The sequence below is a fragment of the Vicugna pacos genome, chromosome 9, assembly GCF_048564905.1.
Source record: "Vicugna pacos chromosome 9, VicPac4, whole genome shotgun sequence".
Lineage (NCBI taxonomy): Eukaryota > Metazoa > Chordata > Mammalia > Artiodactyla > Camelidae > Vicugna > Vicugna pacos.
This window is the reverse complement of record NC_132995.1, coordinates 47,031,243-47,043,990: the sequence shown is the minus strand read 5'-3', so window position 1 is coordinate 47,043,990 and position 12,748 is coordinate 47,031,243. Positions and strand designations below refer to the sequence as shown.

The window sequence follows — 12,748 nt, the reverse complement described above, 5'->3', positions numbered from 1 at the left end:
GTTGAGACAGGGAGAGCACTTACTATGGACTGAATTATGTCCTCCCTGAATATTCATACAGTGAATCCTCAACCCGCCATGTGACTGTATTTGGAGACAGGGCCTTTAAAAAGGAGAAAATTAAAATTAAATGAGATCATAAGGATGCGGCCCTAATGGGATAGGACTGGTGGCCTTATGAGAAGAGGAAGAGACACCAGAACACTCTCTCTGACATATGACACACACAGAGGAGAGGCCCTGTGAGGACAGAGAGAAGGTGGCCACCTACAAGTCAGGAAGTGAGGCCTCACCAGAGATCAACCCACCTGGCACCCGAATCTCTCATTTCCAGCCTCTAAAACTTTGAGAAAGTAAACTTCTGTTGTTTAAGCCACCCAGTCTGTGGTCTTTTGCTATGGCAGCTCAAGCAGACTAATACATTGCCCAAAGGGAGCATATCTCTGAACATGGGGGGGGAGAGGGGTTTTACAGAGGAAAGAAGCAAAGCGGCAGCATGCTTGGTCAGGCGGTGTTGCAATCCTGCAGAAAGGAGTTGGTTTCTCTTTGAGATTTGAGCTGTTCCAGCCCCTTAGAATCTGTTCTTGAAACTGTTGACTCAAAGGAATTTAGACAGAATGGATAGGTCCTTGGGTACCAAAGGAGCACGGGTACGGGAGTGTCAGCGCAATTCAGAGAAGAAAATTTTACACTTACATATACACTGATATATATAAATATATTATAACTGCAACATGAAATAGATGAGCATGAAAAGAATGTATGTAGTATCATTAATCTCTGAAACATTCTCTAGAGAAGATGCCAGCAGTGCTCTGTTTTTCTGAGTTAGCAAAACTGAGCCTTCTGTGAACATTTTCCCTCTTTCATTTTCCTGGATGTGAGGATGATCTGCTTGTGGCATCTGTCATCTTTGCGATTGCCAGGGTTGATTTGGCTGATAGAATTGGCGAGGCAGCTGTCCCCTTCCTTCCTCACTACTTCCTGTGACTCATGCAATATTTTTAAATACTACACATATTATCGTATTTTTAGGTAAGTCTGCCATAAGGCATTGATATATTTAATCAAATTTTCAGGTTTTTATCATAAAAGAAAGCAAGTCTTGCCTCAGAGCTGTATTTCACTGTTAGGTGTATTCAAAATTAAGTTCAAACTTTTTAGCATAGAAAACAAATATCTTCCTCTTCTGTGCCTGCTGATCTTTCCACTTTTATCTGTTGTAACTGCTCTCTCTCCCTCACAATCCTGCCCTCCAAGTGCTCTCTAGCCTCAACCACAGGGTGTTTACAGCTGCTGTTCCCTTCGCCTGATTGCCCTCAGTCACTTCCCTCTAAATCCTCCTGGAAAACTTCTACTGAAAGCAATTCTCCCTCCTTCCTCCATGGAACTCTCTCCATTCTCTGAGCAGAAGTTCAGTAGGACCTTGAGTATTCGCCTGTTCCTGACCGTAGAGTGTCAAACCTGATTTTTTAGAAAATGTATGTCTATCTCTCTCTGCTTCCCTTTTTATTTATAGCAAATGTAACTTGATAGGCCATGATATCAGATGACTTTTGGATTGAAGACGTTCAGTGGACAAAAAATACATGAGTATAAAGTTGGAACAGCACCTTCCCCCTTCTATACATCCCCGTGCCTCTCCATCTCTGTAGCACCTCCTAGCTCGCTGCTTTCTATTTGGAAAATTGTCCTACAAAGTTCTTTCTGCATGTCAGGAAGAGATTTTCAACTCCTTCATCTATTTTGCACTTTAATTTCTTTATTTTACATTTTCTCATTTGAAGACTTTTCTCCTTGATGGAGGGTAAAAGAAAAATAAAATCAGTTTTCTCTTTTTTTTTCTGTTTATCATTAACTTTATAAAGAGTGTGCTTGTAGCTTCTTTGCTCTTCTTTTGCCTATAAACATTTGCAAAACTTTTTCATTGTCTTTAGTAATTCTGACCATTCATGAGTCCTGAATTTTTATTTTCCTCTTTTAATTGCATGCATGTTTTTTAAAAATTATCTTCCTGTAAAACGTCATCATCTTTTAAGATTCCTCAAATGTATATCTGGATATATAGATACAGATATAGAGAGACACATTCCATAAGCAAGCACATATCAAAGCTTTCAAGAAGTGACTATGATCATTTAGAAGGCCATGCCAGCAAATGACTCAGTTTCATACATCAAGCATAGCATATTATTGTGATCATAACGTTATTCTTAGTACCTAAAATTCTACATCATATTTTTAGTGGCTTCCTTTTCCCCTTTCTCTAGTAGACATTTGACTATGAAGTATTTTACCATATTCCGTTTTGTGATTAGATGCTATAGAATGCTATGAGTTTAAAAAACCAAAAGTTATCTTCAGTGTTTGCTCTTTGCTTTCTTAAATGTATCCTAGTTCTCTCTCCAAATTTCCTCTTTTGTGTGTTTTAGGAAGGGCTACACATCTTATGGTACTTAAGAGGTTGTGTTATGACATTTTACAGGTGCCTGACGTTTTCTTAACAAGATCATCATACAGGCTCCATGCAAAGTACAACAGTTCAAATAAGCACAGAAATCATACCCACCATGGAACAAAAGAGCCTCACTGAGCAGCGTTATAACCTTGCACAGAATTCCCTCCCCACCACTTTAGATAGAATTGCTTTTATTTTAGCAATGTTCTTTTAATTAAGTCCTAAACATCTAAAACATGGCAAATGTAAATATTATAAATCCTTAATTATGAGGATCGCTGAGCACTCAGGCAGCTTTCTGCCTTGGACACAGTCTTTTTGCTTAAAATCAGCCAAAATTGAGAGATAAACGTGGGTGACATGAAAGATGCACAACTGTTTAGAATGCCCTTCTCTTGGAACCAGCATCACTTTATTGCATTGTCTTTGAGAGTTAAATTGTATTTCAATTTACCTAGTGGCTTTTAAGTGTCAAAATTTCTCCTGTTGTTTTCTGCCTTCATCTGCCATAGAGACTAGCACCCTAGGACTGACTAGAAGCCGAGCTAAGTGTGGGGAATCCTGAGGTCTTCATGGCATATCCTAGAAAATAAAGCACTTTGGGCACAAAAAGGCAACACTGTCCCTCTGTTTGGGATGAGTTTAAACTGGATCCAAAAAGACCTCTCACTATTTTTTAATCCCACATGCTATTTCAAAACTATACTGGAGACTATTCTGGTACGGTAGCAATTAAAAATCTTATTATATATCTGAACAATATTTAATTAAAAATGTGCCACCTAGGGCAATGTTTTCGACTTCTCTACCAACGTGGCCTGTATTCCAATTCCCACCCACAATATCTTCCAACATATGCATGCACATACACACACACACACACACACACACACAATGACAATTTCACTTCAGCAGTTCATTTCCCTTACAGACCACCTTCTATTTAGTTCCTTCTGTTTGGTTATCTGCTGATGAACATAATCTTAAAAGACAAACACATATCAGTATCTTTGAAAACTAAAAACAAGTCCTGAAGATCTACACACATATTCAATCTTTTAGAACAGAGCTATTAGTCCAGAGAGAAATTGAACTTTCTCAACTTTTCTGAAAAAATCTCTCTTTTGGGTCTGACATGCAAATATAATTGGTTTCTATTAAGAGGAAAATGTGGCGCTCTCAGCTGTGGGCCACAGAGTTCAAACCTCTATTCATTGTCATCCAGGCATCTACCAGCTCCAAGGCATGCAACCAACTTCTAGGAGGACTGTGTCCTTCAAAGGATTTAAAAAATATGTCTTTATAGGTTGTAACTTCAGAGCAAGTCTAAGTAAATGAAATGACAGGTTGTAGTTTGTCTTAAAACTATACAATAAAAGTAACTTAGGAAGGCAGGTGAATTTATATATTCACATGCTGTTTCTAAACTAATGTCAACCTGTGACCTCACTAGTAAGTACCATAATTGCCAGTGGGGGAAAAACGGTTACAGAAACAAACGTGTCTTTTACATTTTAGAAGCACATAACATCTTAGAGCACTGCCAAGTAATGAAAGGTACTTAATAAAAAAGGTAATTAGAGATATAGGCCAACTGATACATACTACACTATTTTTTTCCTTTGTGATTTAAAAACCTTAGAGGTAAATTTCATCACTGCTTTATTAAATACTTATGGTATAAAAAAATTTTATAGTTACTAATTTTAAACTACTTAAAATGTCAAATGTTTTCAGGCTTCACTCACTTTTCCAATTATTACATTGGAATGACTCATTAACTGTAACATAAACAGGCTCATTTTTACCTCCTGTTATGCTATTTCTCCGGTTTTATTACCAGAGTACCACTTTTCTGTGAACCATGACGAAAATTCACTGGGAGAAAAAAAATGAAGTACATACTCTTTTTCTTCTAAATACCAGTTTTCCTCAGGAGAACTAAAGTAATAATAATTTGTAATGTATTAGTTCTAGAAGACATATAAATAAATATAAACTCATACAGACATACAAACATGCCTAATTGAAGCCCACATGATCGCCTTAGAACTCACTGAAGAAATTTAAATGTTGAAATCTCAGACATCAAAGTTTCCCCCAAAAAGTAACTAAGAAGATAATCCAATGGTCAATGACATCTTTTTATTTAGAATTGCATTTAGTGTAACATAGTGGTATGGGTAAAGTATCCATTATTTCTCAAGAAATTTTAAACTTATAAAAAAAAACTCAAAGCCTTCAAATTACAATATTAATCTTGTGGGTAAATTATTCATTTACGTATACTCAATTAATTGAGGCTTTTTGATGAGTTCATTCTTCCTTTAAGGACTTGCAATGATATCCATAAGGTCTTCTAAAGTGCCATCATTTTTGTCTGAATTTAGTTTGGGGCATTTATCTCCCTTTCTAAGATTTTTTTCTTTTTAAAGGGACCAAAATCAATCTGACTTTAGCATACGACATCACAATTCAAGATATGTTTTTAAAGGTCTGTTGTTAAAGAGTATTTCTAAAAGTTCCCAACTGAAATACCCATTAAAACAATGCTCCATATATTCTATGAGAATTCACCCCACCACCAACAATAACACAGCTCAGTTCACTCTATGATTGTGGTTAATCCATGAAACATCCTCTGTTTTGAACACATATTGTGTGTTAGGTCCATCCTTCCTTATCATGCTAGTTAACTTGAAAAACCACAATAATTCTAGATAAATACTAACAAGTTATTGAGGCCAAGACTTCTGAATCAATAAAAATGTAAAAAAAAATTAAGCTAAGCAATAACTGAAACACCAGGCCACTGAAAAAATCAAAGTCTGTACTGTTTAATGTTTCGCCAGAAACATTCACCTACCGATCTGAATACGCATACCTGGGATTTATGTAACAATGCTGGATAAATTCTTATTATTCTCCCTACTGTTTTCTGGGGCTAGGTCACTCTGTAAACTTTCAGTCACAAAGGAGGAAGGGAAAACATTTTTTTATAGGATGGAGAAGGATTTCTTAAATAACCTGACTAATTGGTCATGTGATTCATAAGTTGACAATATTAAGGCCCCAATATTGATTTATCTAAGGTCAAGGGGACTTAGATTCTAAATATAGTATCAAATTGTGAAAAATAGGTATCTGTAAAGCAAGATTGATACTCTGTTGTAAAAAACCTCAGAACCACGTAATTCGAGTGTCATGATCCTTTATCATCTATTTACTGTGGAAGAGTCATGGGCCCTATCACCATTCTTGTTGACACCCAGAGTAAGTCACATTAAGTAAGCTCTATGAGAGTGTCCTAGGCTGTCTTTGATATGGAAACTGGTCTTTTTATAAGACAGAAATCTTTATTAGAGCTGAACCATCATAAATAGTATTATGAAAAATAAATTATTCCAACATATGACCATTTATTTGGGAGGAAAAAAATGCCACAATGAAATTCCAATCAAAAGAATTTTTAAAATATGATATCCCATCATATTTTTGAACTTAAACTTTTTAAAAACACTGTCATAAACAATGTAATGTAAATAATGAGGCCAATCATCAGCTCTTAGAAATGAAAATTAAATACAATTTCAAATGGACAAGGCATTTACGTAAAAATTAATTATCTTGGCATGAGTAGGTGAAAGGCACCTGCTTAATTATTATGAATTCTCAGTGGGCAGTGCTTAAATGAAAATCTATTTTTCAATTTATTCTAGAAAGTTTGCCAATTTCAGAATTTTAAGGAAGCTACTACTGTAAAAGTCATAGGGACAAGAACACTCTTCCAAGTTAAGACGATTTCCTCATACAATCAGTGATTTCAAATGCAAGTTCCTGATTAGTATGGAGTGGAATATTTTACACTCATGAAAGTATAAAATAACAACAGAATTTTCTTTCAAAATATCTAAGATGTAATTACTTACACCCTTTATTGAACTTCTGATAATAATGCGGTTATTTGAGATTGAAAGTGCCTCTTTAGCAACCAAAACTGAAACTTTACAAATAGTTATAAATAATTCATACCCATGGAAATAACAAGATTTCTGAAGGGTAAAGTCTTTAGGAAGACACACACAAAGAAGATACTAACAAAGGCTTCTTCTGTTATAGTTCCTGGTAATAGTAGCATACCTTCACCACTGCAATTCTTCAAGAATGTATTTGTGTGCTAAATAAGTAAGACTAAATTTTATCACAGCACTACACAATTTATACACTATCTATGTTTCATATTATATTGTATTATTATTTAAATAAAGGTCAATGAACTTTTTTATAAAGAGCTCAGTAGTAAAGAATATTATATAGGTCCTTATATAATAAAAGGGAAATCAATTTTAAGTAATTTTACTGATTAAATTAAAAATATAATACTAATGGGATATAAATGTTTGCCATACAGGTTTACTAATGAGAAGGATGAACAGCTGAGATTGAATTTCATAGAATTCTTTTGTGCCACAAAGAATTCTTTGTTTATTTTTTTCAAACATTTAAAAATGTAAAAACCATTCTTAACTCACAGGCTACACAAAAAAGTCAGTGGGCCAGATTTGGCACATGGCACATAGCACAACCTCTGAACTAAATATTAAATTATCTTACAATTGACATTATAGAATTCTATTAATTTGTTTTCACTGAAGAGCTAAATTAATTCAATCTTGATATAGAGATTCACTCTCATAAAGGAATTATTTATGATACAAATTCTGAAATTAATTTTAGAGGACATTAAAATGTTTTTTACTTAGAGTAAGCACTAGGCACCACGTGAAAGTCATGTGTTCAATCCCCGGGTTGGCTGTGAATCGTGTTATCCCCATAGCTGGAGGCTGTCCTTATGAACTGATTTGGGGCACACAATCAGGAGTGGGGAGGATGCACCTGACTGACGAAAACAAATCAGTATCACTGTCAGGAAAGTGAGTCAAAGTTCAGGCTCACATTTACATCCAAAACCCAGCTACTTATCCATTGCATCATATATTTGTATTTTATCAGTACTTAACTGTTTTATCCAGTTATTTTTTGAGATGGGAAGGTATCTGGGGGAGGAGGAGGAAAAGAAGGGGGGTTCTAGAAAGAAGTCCAAGGCTGAGTTTTCATAATTTGAGAATCTGTCCAGTGGCATGTAGGTGGCATTCCAGAGTCCACAAGACTGATCATCTACCCAAGTAATTGCCTTCACCTACTGTCAATTTTAACATATTCTTTAGTGCTTCTTTCAGGGCAGATATCAGATACAACCTTTACTTAAAGAAAGAAAGCAGCAAGAAATTAACTTCTAAATTACGTCATTTATAGGCTACCTGTGGAGCAATAAATATTCTCAGTATACCTGAAGCCAGAGAGCATCCATCACATGATGTGCAAGAATCAAAATAAAAGCAACACTCTTACTTGCCTCACTGCTTACACCTGTTCTTTTCTAGTGAGTCAGCCCCTCCCCCAACAATGTCTTAACGTTCAGAAGGAAACTGTGGGTTCATAAGAATGACTGTAAAATAAAGAGATGACTCCCCTCTCAGTGCATGCGTCTTAGTGGCAAGTGAAGAAACCAACGATAGCCTGTGCAACTCGTTAAAGAGCAAGCCCTGCCACAAGGCTCTCTCTCTAAACTTTCATGGAAGGAAACCCTTCAATCTAACAACAAACTCACCTTGACCAGAACAAAGAGGAAAGATCTGGGACTGATTCAATGATTTTGAAATGTCAAGTAGGGTGCTGGCAGGCAAAGAATGCGGTCCATTCAAAATATATCATCTTTAGACAGCAGAGGAGTAAGCAGAGCCACCAAAAATGCGATGAGCACATGGGTCTAGTGGTTTACACAGATTTATACAGGTATACACATATACTCACACACACATGAACATATACTCATGAGCATGTATATGTGTGTGTGTGCTTGCACAGAATCCTTCTAATGTAAAGTTACCTTGTTGATTCATTAGGTCAACTGACACTCAAATTAAAGTGTACCGAATCCCTGAGCTATCCCTGGTTTGCAGAGTCCTGCCCCAAAGACACTTTCACACTGGCAGCCTCGGGCAGCCGTGGCATATCAGTGGATAGCAGATTAGCTCCTGGTGAATCAGCTGTAAATAAAGGCGAAATATTTTTGTATTCACCTGAGAGACTGACCTTTAACTTTCTTTATTTTTATTCTCTTCTCCCTGAATTCAATATTGGTGTTCAAGACTGATTCATGTTTTAATATAAAGTCTTGTCCAAAAGAATTACTGGAGTTATTGCAACACTATGAAAGTGCTGAGGCTGGCTGATGTGTCCATACAATGAATTCCAAACTTGCTGGTAAACATATAGATTTGTTCCCCTAAAAAAGATACAACATAGGAAGTACCATGACTCGGTACTAGGTAGAATTTCTTCCTTCCCCACCTCCAAAATACATACTAAATATTGAAGAGTGCAATAAAGATGGGGAAATGATTTTTTTTCTTTTATATCCACTTCTGTAAATCGCACTGTCAATGCGGTAGGAACAAGAAATTACTAAATGCAACTTAAATTATCTAAAGTCGTTTAATTGCATATTTGACACTTTAAGAACAGTCAACCCTTAAAATATATGGTAAACATGAATTCCAAATTTAATATTTAAATGTTCCTAATAATTTTAAATGTTATAGGTTCTTTAACTTTACTGAATGTTCAAAAGAGCATTAAACTACCTCCTGAAGACTAAAACCAAGGCTAAAAGAATACAGAAACAGGATTGAAACTTCAGGTGTCAGGAGAGGCCCAGCCAGAGCTAAGCACCTATGAATATTCTGTTCTCCTCAGATCTTCTTAGCAGCTCATCTTTCCTTTAAAAAAGATACATTACAAGGGAAGCTATTTAATTTTGATCTGCCTGTTATAGGACTTCAAGAAAAAAGACAAATGTAAACACCCAGTAGCCCAATCAATCACATTAATAGATTTCAAGCCCAAGCACAGGCAGCACGCTGGAAAGACAAGACTGCCTCTAGGCCAGACTTAAGCTCTGCTTTTAAGGGAAGGATGCTTCGAATGATGTGCTTTACATTGTAAGAGTGACCTCTAGTGCCTTTCTTTTTTGTGAAACTTCGGTAGTTGGAGGATGAATTTTACTTATGCCTTTTCTACATAACTTTCTGTGTGTGTGTGTGTGTGTGTGTGTGTGTGTGGTTATTGTTTGTTGTAATGTTTGTCAAATGCTACCATTTACAGCATTCCAAGACTTTGAGTAGGTAAAAATATGCACATTTTATTGACTCCTGGGATTCTTACACCCCACCCCAAGTTAAAACAGAAGCTGAATCAGTGCAGCATCCGAGTGAAGTTGTCTTCTTTCAGAGTGATAGATACACATTAAGTGAGCTAATACTGAATGGAAGAAGGCACAGTGGCCTAGCAGTGCACATGAGTATCTGACTTGCCCCGGGAAGGTCATTTATAATATTCTTCCCACATCAGAGCCCTTCAGTGCACACCAGGGACGTGACATAGCAAAGGCCTGGCTACTGTCTTATTTGTGTCCCCCAAACATACACCTGGATGAACAGCAGTGACATAAATTCCTGAACAGGCCTCAGAGCCCTTTCTTGAAAAGCAGATGAGCTTTTCCTTTAAAATCCAAGAAAGAGAGAAAAAGTTGTATTTGCTGAGCTCATGGATCCAAGGAGGGGGGAATTCTCCCATTTAGAAATTTGAAGCCAAAGGTAACTTTTAAAAAACTTTCTCTTACCTCTAAGGAGAAGTGGATGAAGGGGTTCTGCCAAATTATTTTGGATGATACTTAAATTAAAAATAAGGTCTTAGTAAATCTTCCCTGAGTTCATTAACTCAGAATCATAATATTCAATCACAAATTTATAAAGTTAAAAATTCAACCCCCAAAGAATAATACTTTTGAAAAATCACCTTAATGTTTCTTCTTTAAGCAAAACATAGGAATCAAGTCCCTTCTTTCAGGAGTGCTCAAGCCTCATTCTTGTAGCAGTGAGGGCACAATTCCTAATACTGAGGTTCACCTCCACCAATTCTGCTCCTGAATTCTGCAGTACATTTCAGTTATTATCCTGGCATCATTTTAAAAATGCAGCTGGCCACCAGTCTGCCAAATTGCAAACTTCAGAAATCTAAGCTAATGCAGCATGATGTAAAGTCTGCCAGTTGTTTTCCTGTTAGACATAATTCCAATAAAATTCAGTAATCCTAAAGCATGGAAGAAGCAAAGACATTCACAGGCTAGTCCCTGGTTAAGATGCAAATTTAATATTTTACTAGAACTTGAGTTTTCTCAATGAAGATACAAAGGCCAGAGGATAAGATGCTGCTCACAGACAAAAAGAGAAATGACACTTTGCAAATTGTGGCCAAACCGGGAGGAATGGCATGTGGAAACCCAGCTACATTTGCAAGATTTTTAAGTGATGCTTCACTTACAGAAATACACTTGCAGTAATTCCAATTGCAAATTAATAATAATAATAATAATAATAATAATAATAATAGAATTAAAGTTTTGCAGAGAGGCCCCCTGCAAGTTTTAAATCATTTGTTGTATACTTACAGGAATTCCCAGCTAAAACCTTGTTCCAATTTGGAGTAGATAACAGAAGTAGCGTCTTGAGGACAGCTCTGGTGACAGACCCCATGTTCACATTTATTGGGCTCCCGCAAAGGATCTTGAGTGGCTCTCCGAGTGCTCCAGTCCTGCTCTCAGTCCCTCTCCCAGCTCTGTCTGGGTCTTCAGCACCTCTGGGTCTCTCAGTCTCTCTCTCTCTCTTTCCCTCCCTTCCCTCTCCCTCCCTTTCTCTCTCTCTCTCCCTTCCCTCTCTCTCTCCCTCCCAATCTCTCTCTCTCTCTCTCAATCTCTCTCCCTCTCCCTCTCTCACACACACAAACACACACACCACAGCCCTGACTGCTCACTGAAAAGCTCCCAGCATCTTTTCTAACAAGCATCCACACCGCCGAAGCCACGCCCACTCCTCGCAGCCGTGGTCCCAGAAATTGGCAGCAGCATCCCTCCTCCAAATTCACAGCAGCGCTCAGAGCTCCACCACGCGCAGCGCTGCTGATGAAAGCTGGACCTGGAGGCGAGGCCTGCTGCTCCCGGGCCTCCTCGGGGCTCCCTCCCCTCTCCTCTATTCTTCAATAATCCTTAACCCTTTGCTCCCCTCTGGAGACGTCGGTGGGCAACGGGCGGGGTGGTGGAGCCTCCTGAATCTCTGGAGAGCCTGCCTTCAGCAGAGCCAGTCAACATACTGAGCTAATTCCTGATGATCCGGGAGTGTATCCAGGTAAAACTGCGTTATGTTTCAAAACAAAAGCATAAAATGAGACAGAAATAACCAAGCAGCATTGGTAAATTGTAGCTAAAACTGTCCTTGGGGAAAATACTTGCTGTTGTTTTTCTCTGTTTATATAAAACTATCCTCTTCAGCTATGGTGCCAGGATTTTATTATGGAAATGCCTCACAAGGAAACAGACATTCCTGTTTGGCAAATATTTAAAATCATCTAGTAATAGTTTGCAAGAAATTAACATTTCTTATTTTAGTGTATCAGGAGTACAAATCCACAAACTGAATGCTTCAGATAGATCTATTTTGATGAATGCGTCAGCCTATTAATACAACAGTGGCATTCTACATCAAATTCTTTAATAATGATTCCCAAAACGCCCCAAAATAAAAATGATGGGACCACTGAAGGGAACCCCCTACACACACACACACACACACACACACACACACACACACATACACACCCCAAACCTAAGCAATATAAAGATGTAATTCAAATGGTCAAAAAGAGAGGGCAGAGGGGAGTAAAGTTGAATTCAGAAGATCACCAACTACAGAAAAATTACTCTTCTAATGGCTGGTCCATGGACACTGCCAGTTCTTGAATAGAATATTAAAATAGTTAAATAATGGAATTAATGTCACATAACGATAAGTGTATCACATGGTGTCACAGAAGGATAAATAATCTCTTTAAAATAATGTCAACATATTTAACTGAGAATGTGCTACATTTTGTAAAAGTAGTGAATATTGGAGCTCTCAAGCACTTCCTGGTGATTACAAATTAGAAGAAATACAAGCCAGCAGCAGCAGCAACCTTGCTGTGGAATGAATGAAATAGGGGAGAAATGATGAAGCATCCTCCTGTATAACCACAACGGCTAAACAAGTATGTTTAGCTCTTGCAGAATAGGTATTTTTACTTTTCCTATTTTACAGATGAGAAAACAAGAACAGGGAATTTAAGTGATTTGAC

General features: G+C 37.3%; 1 protein-coding gene across 1 annotated transcript in view; it reads right to left on the bottom strand.

Annotated features, from left to right (window-relative positions):
• Nucleotides 1-11,219, bottom strand: part of CNTNAP4 (contactin associated protein family member 4) — a 222,802-nt gene extending 211,583 nt beyond the window's left edge. The window contains exon 1 of the mRNA XM_072967746.1: nucleotides 11,031-11,219. Within this exon, the coding sequence (XP_072823847.1) occupies nucleotides 11,031-11,115 (85 nt within the window). The 5' untranslated portion in view covers nucleotides 11,116-11,219. The remainder of the gene's footprint in view (nucleotides 1-11,030) is intronic.
• Between the last annotated feature and the right edge of the window lie 1,529 nt (nucleotides 11,220-12,748).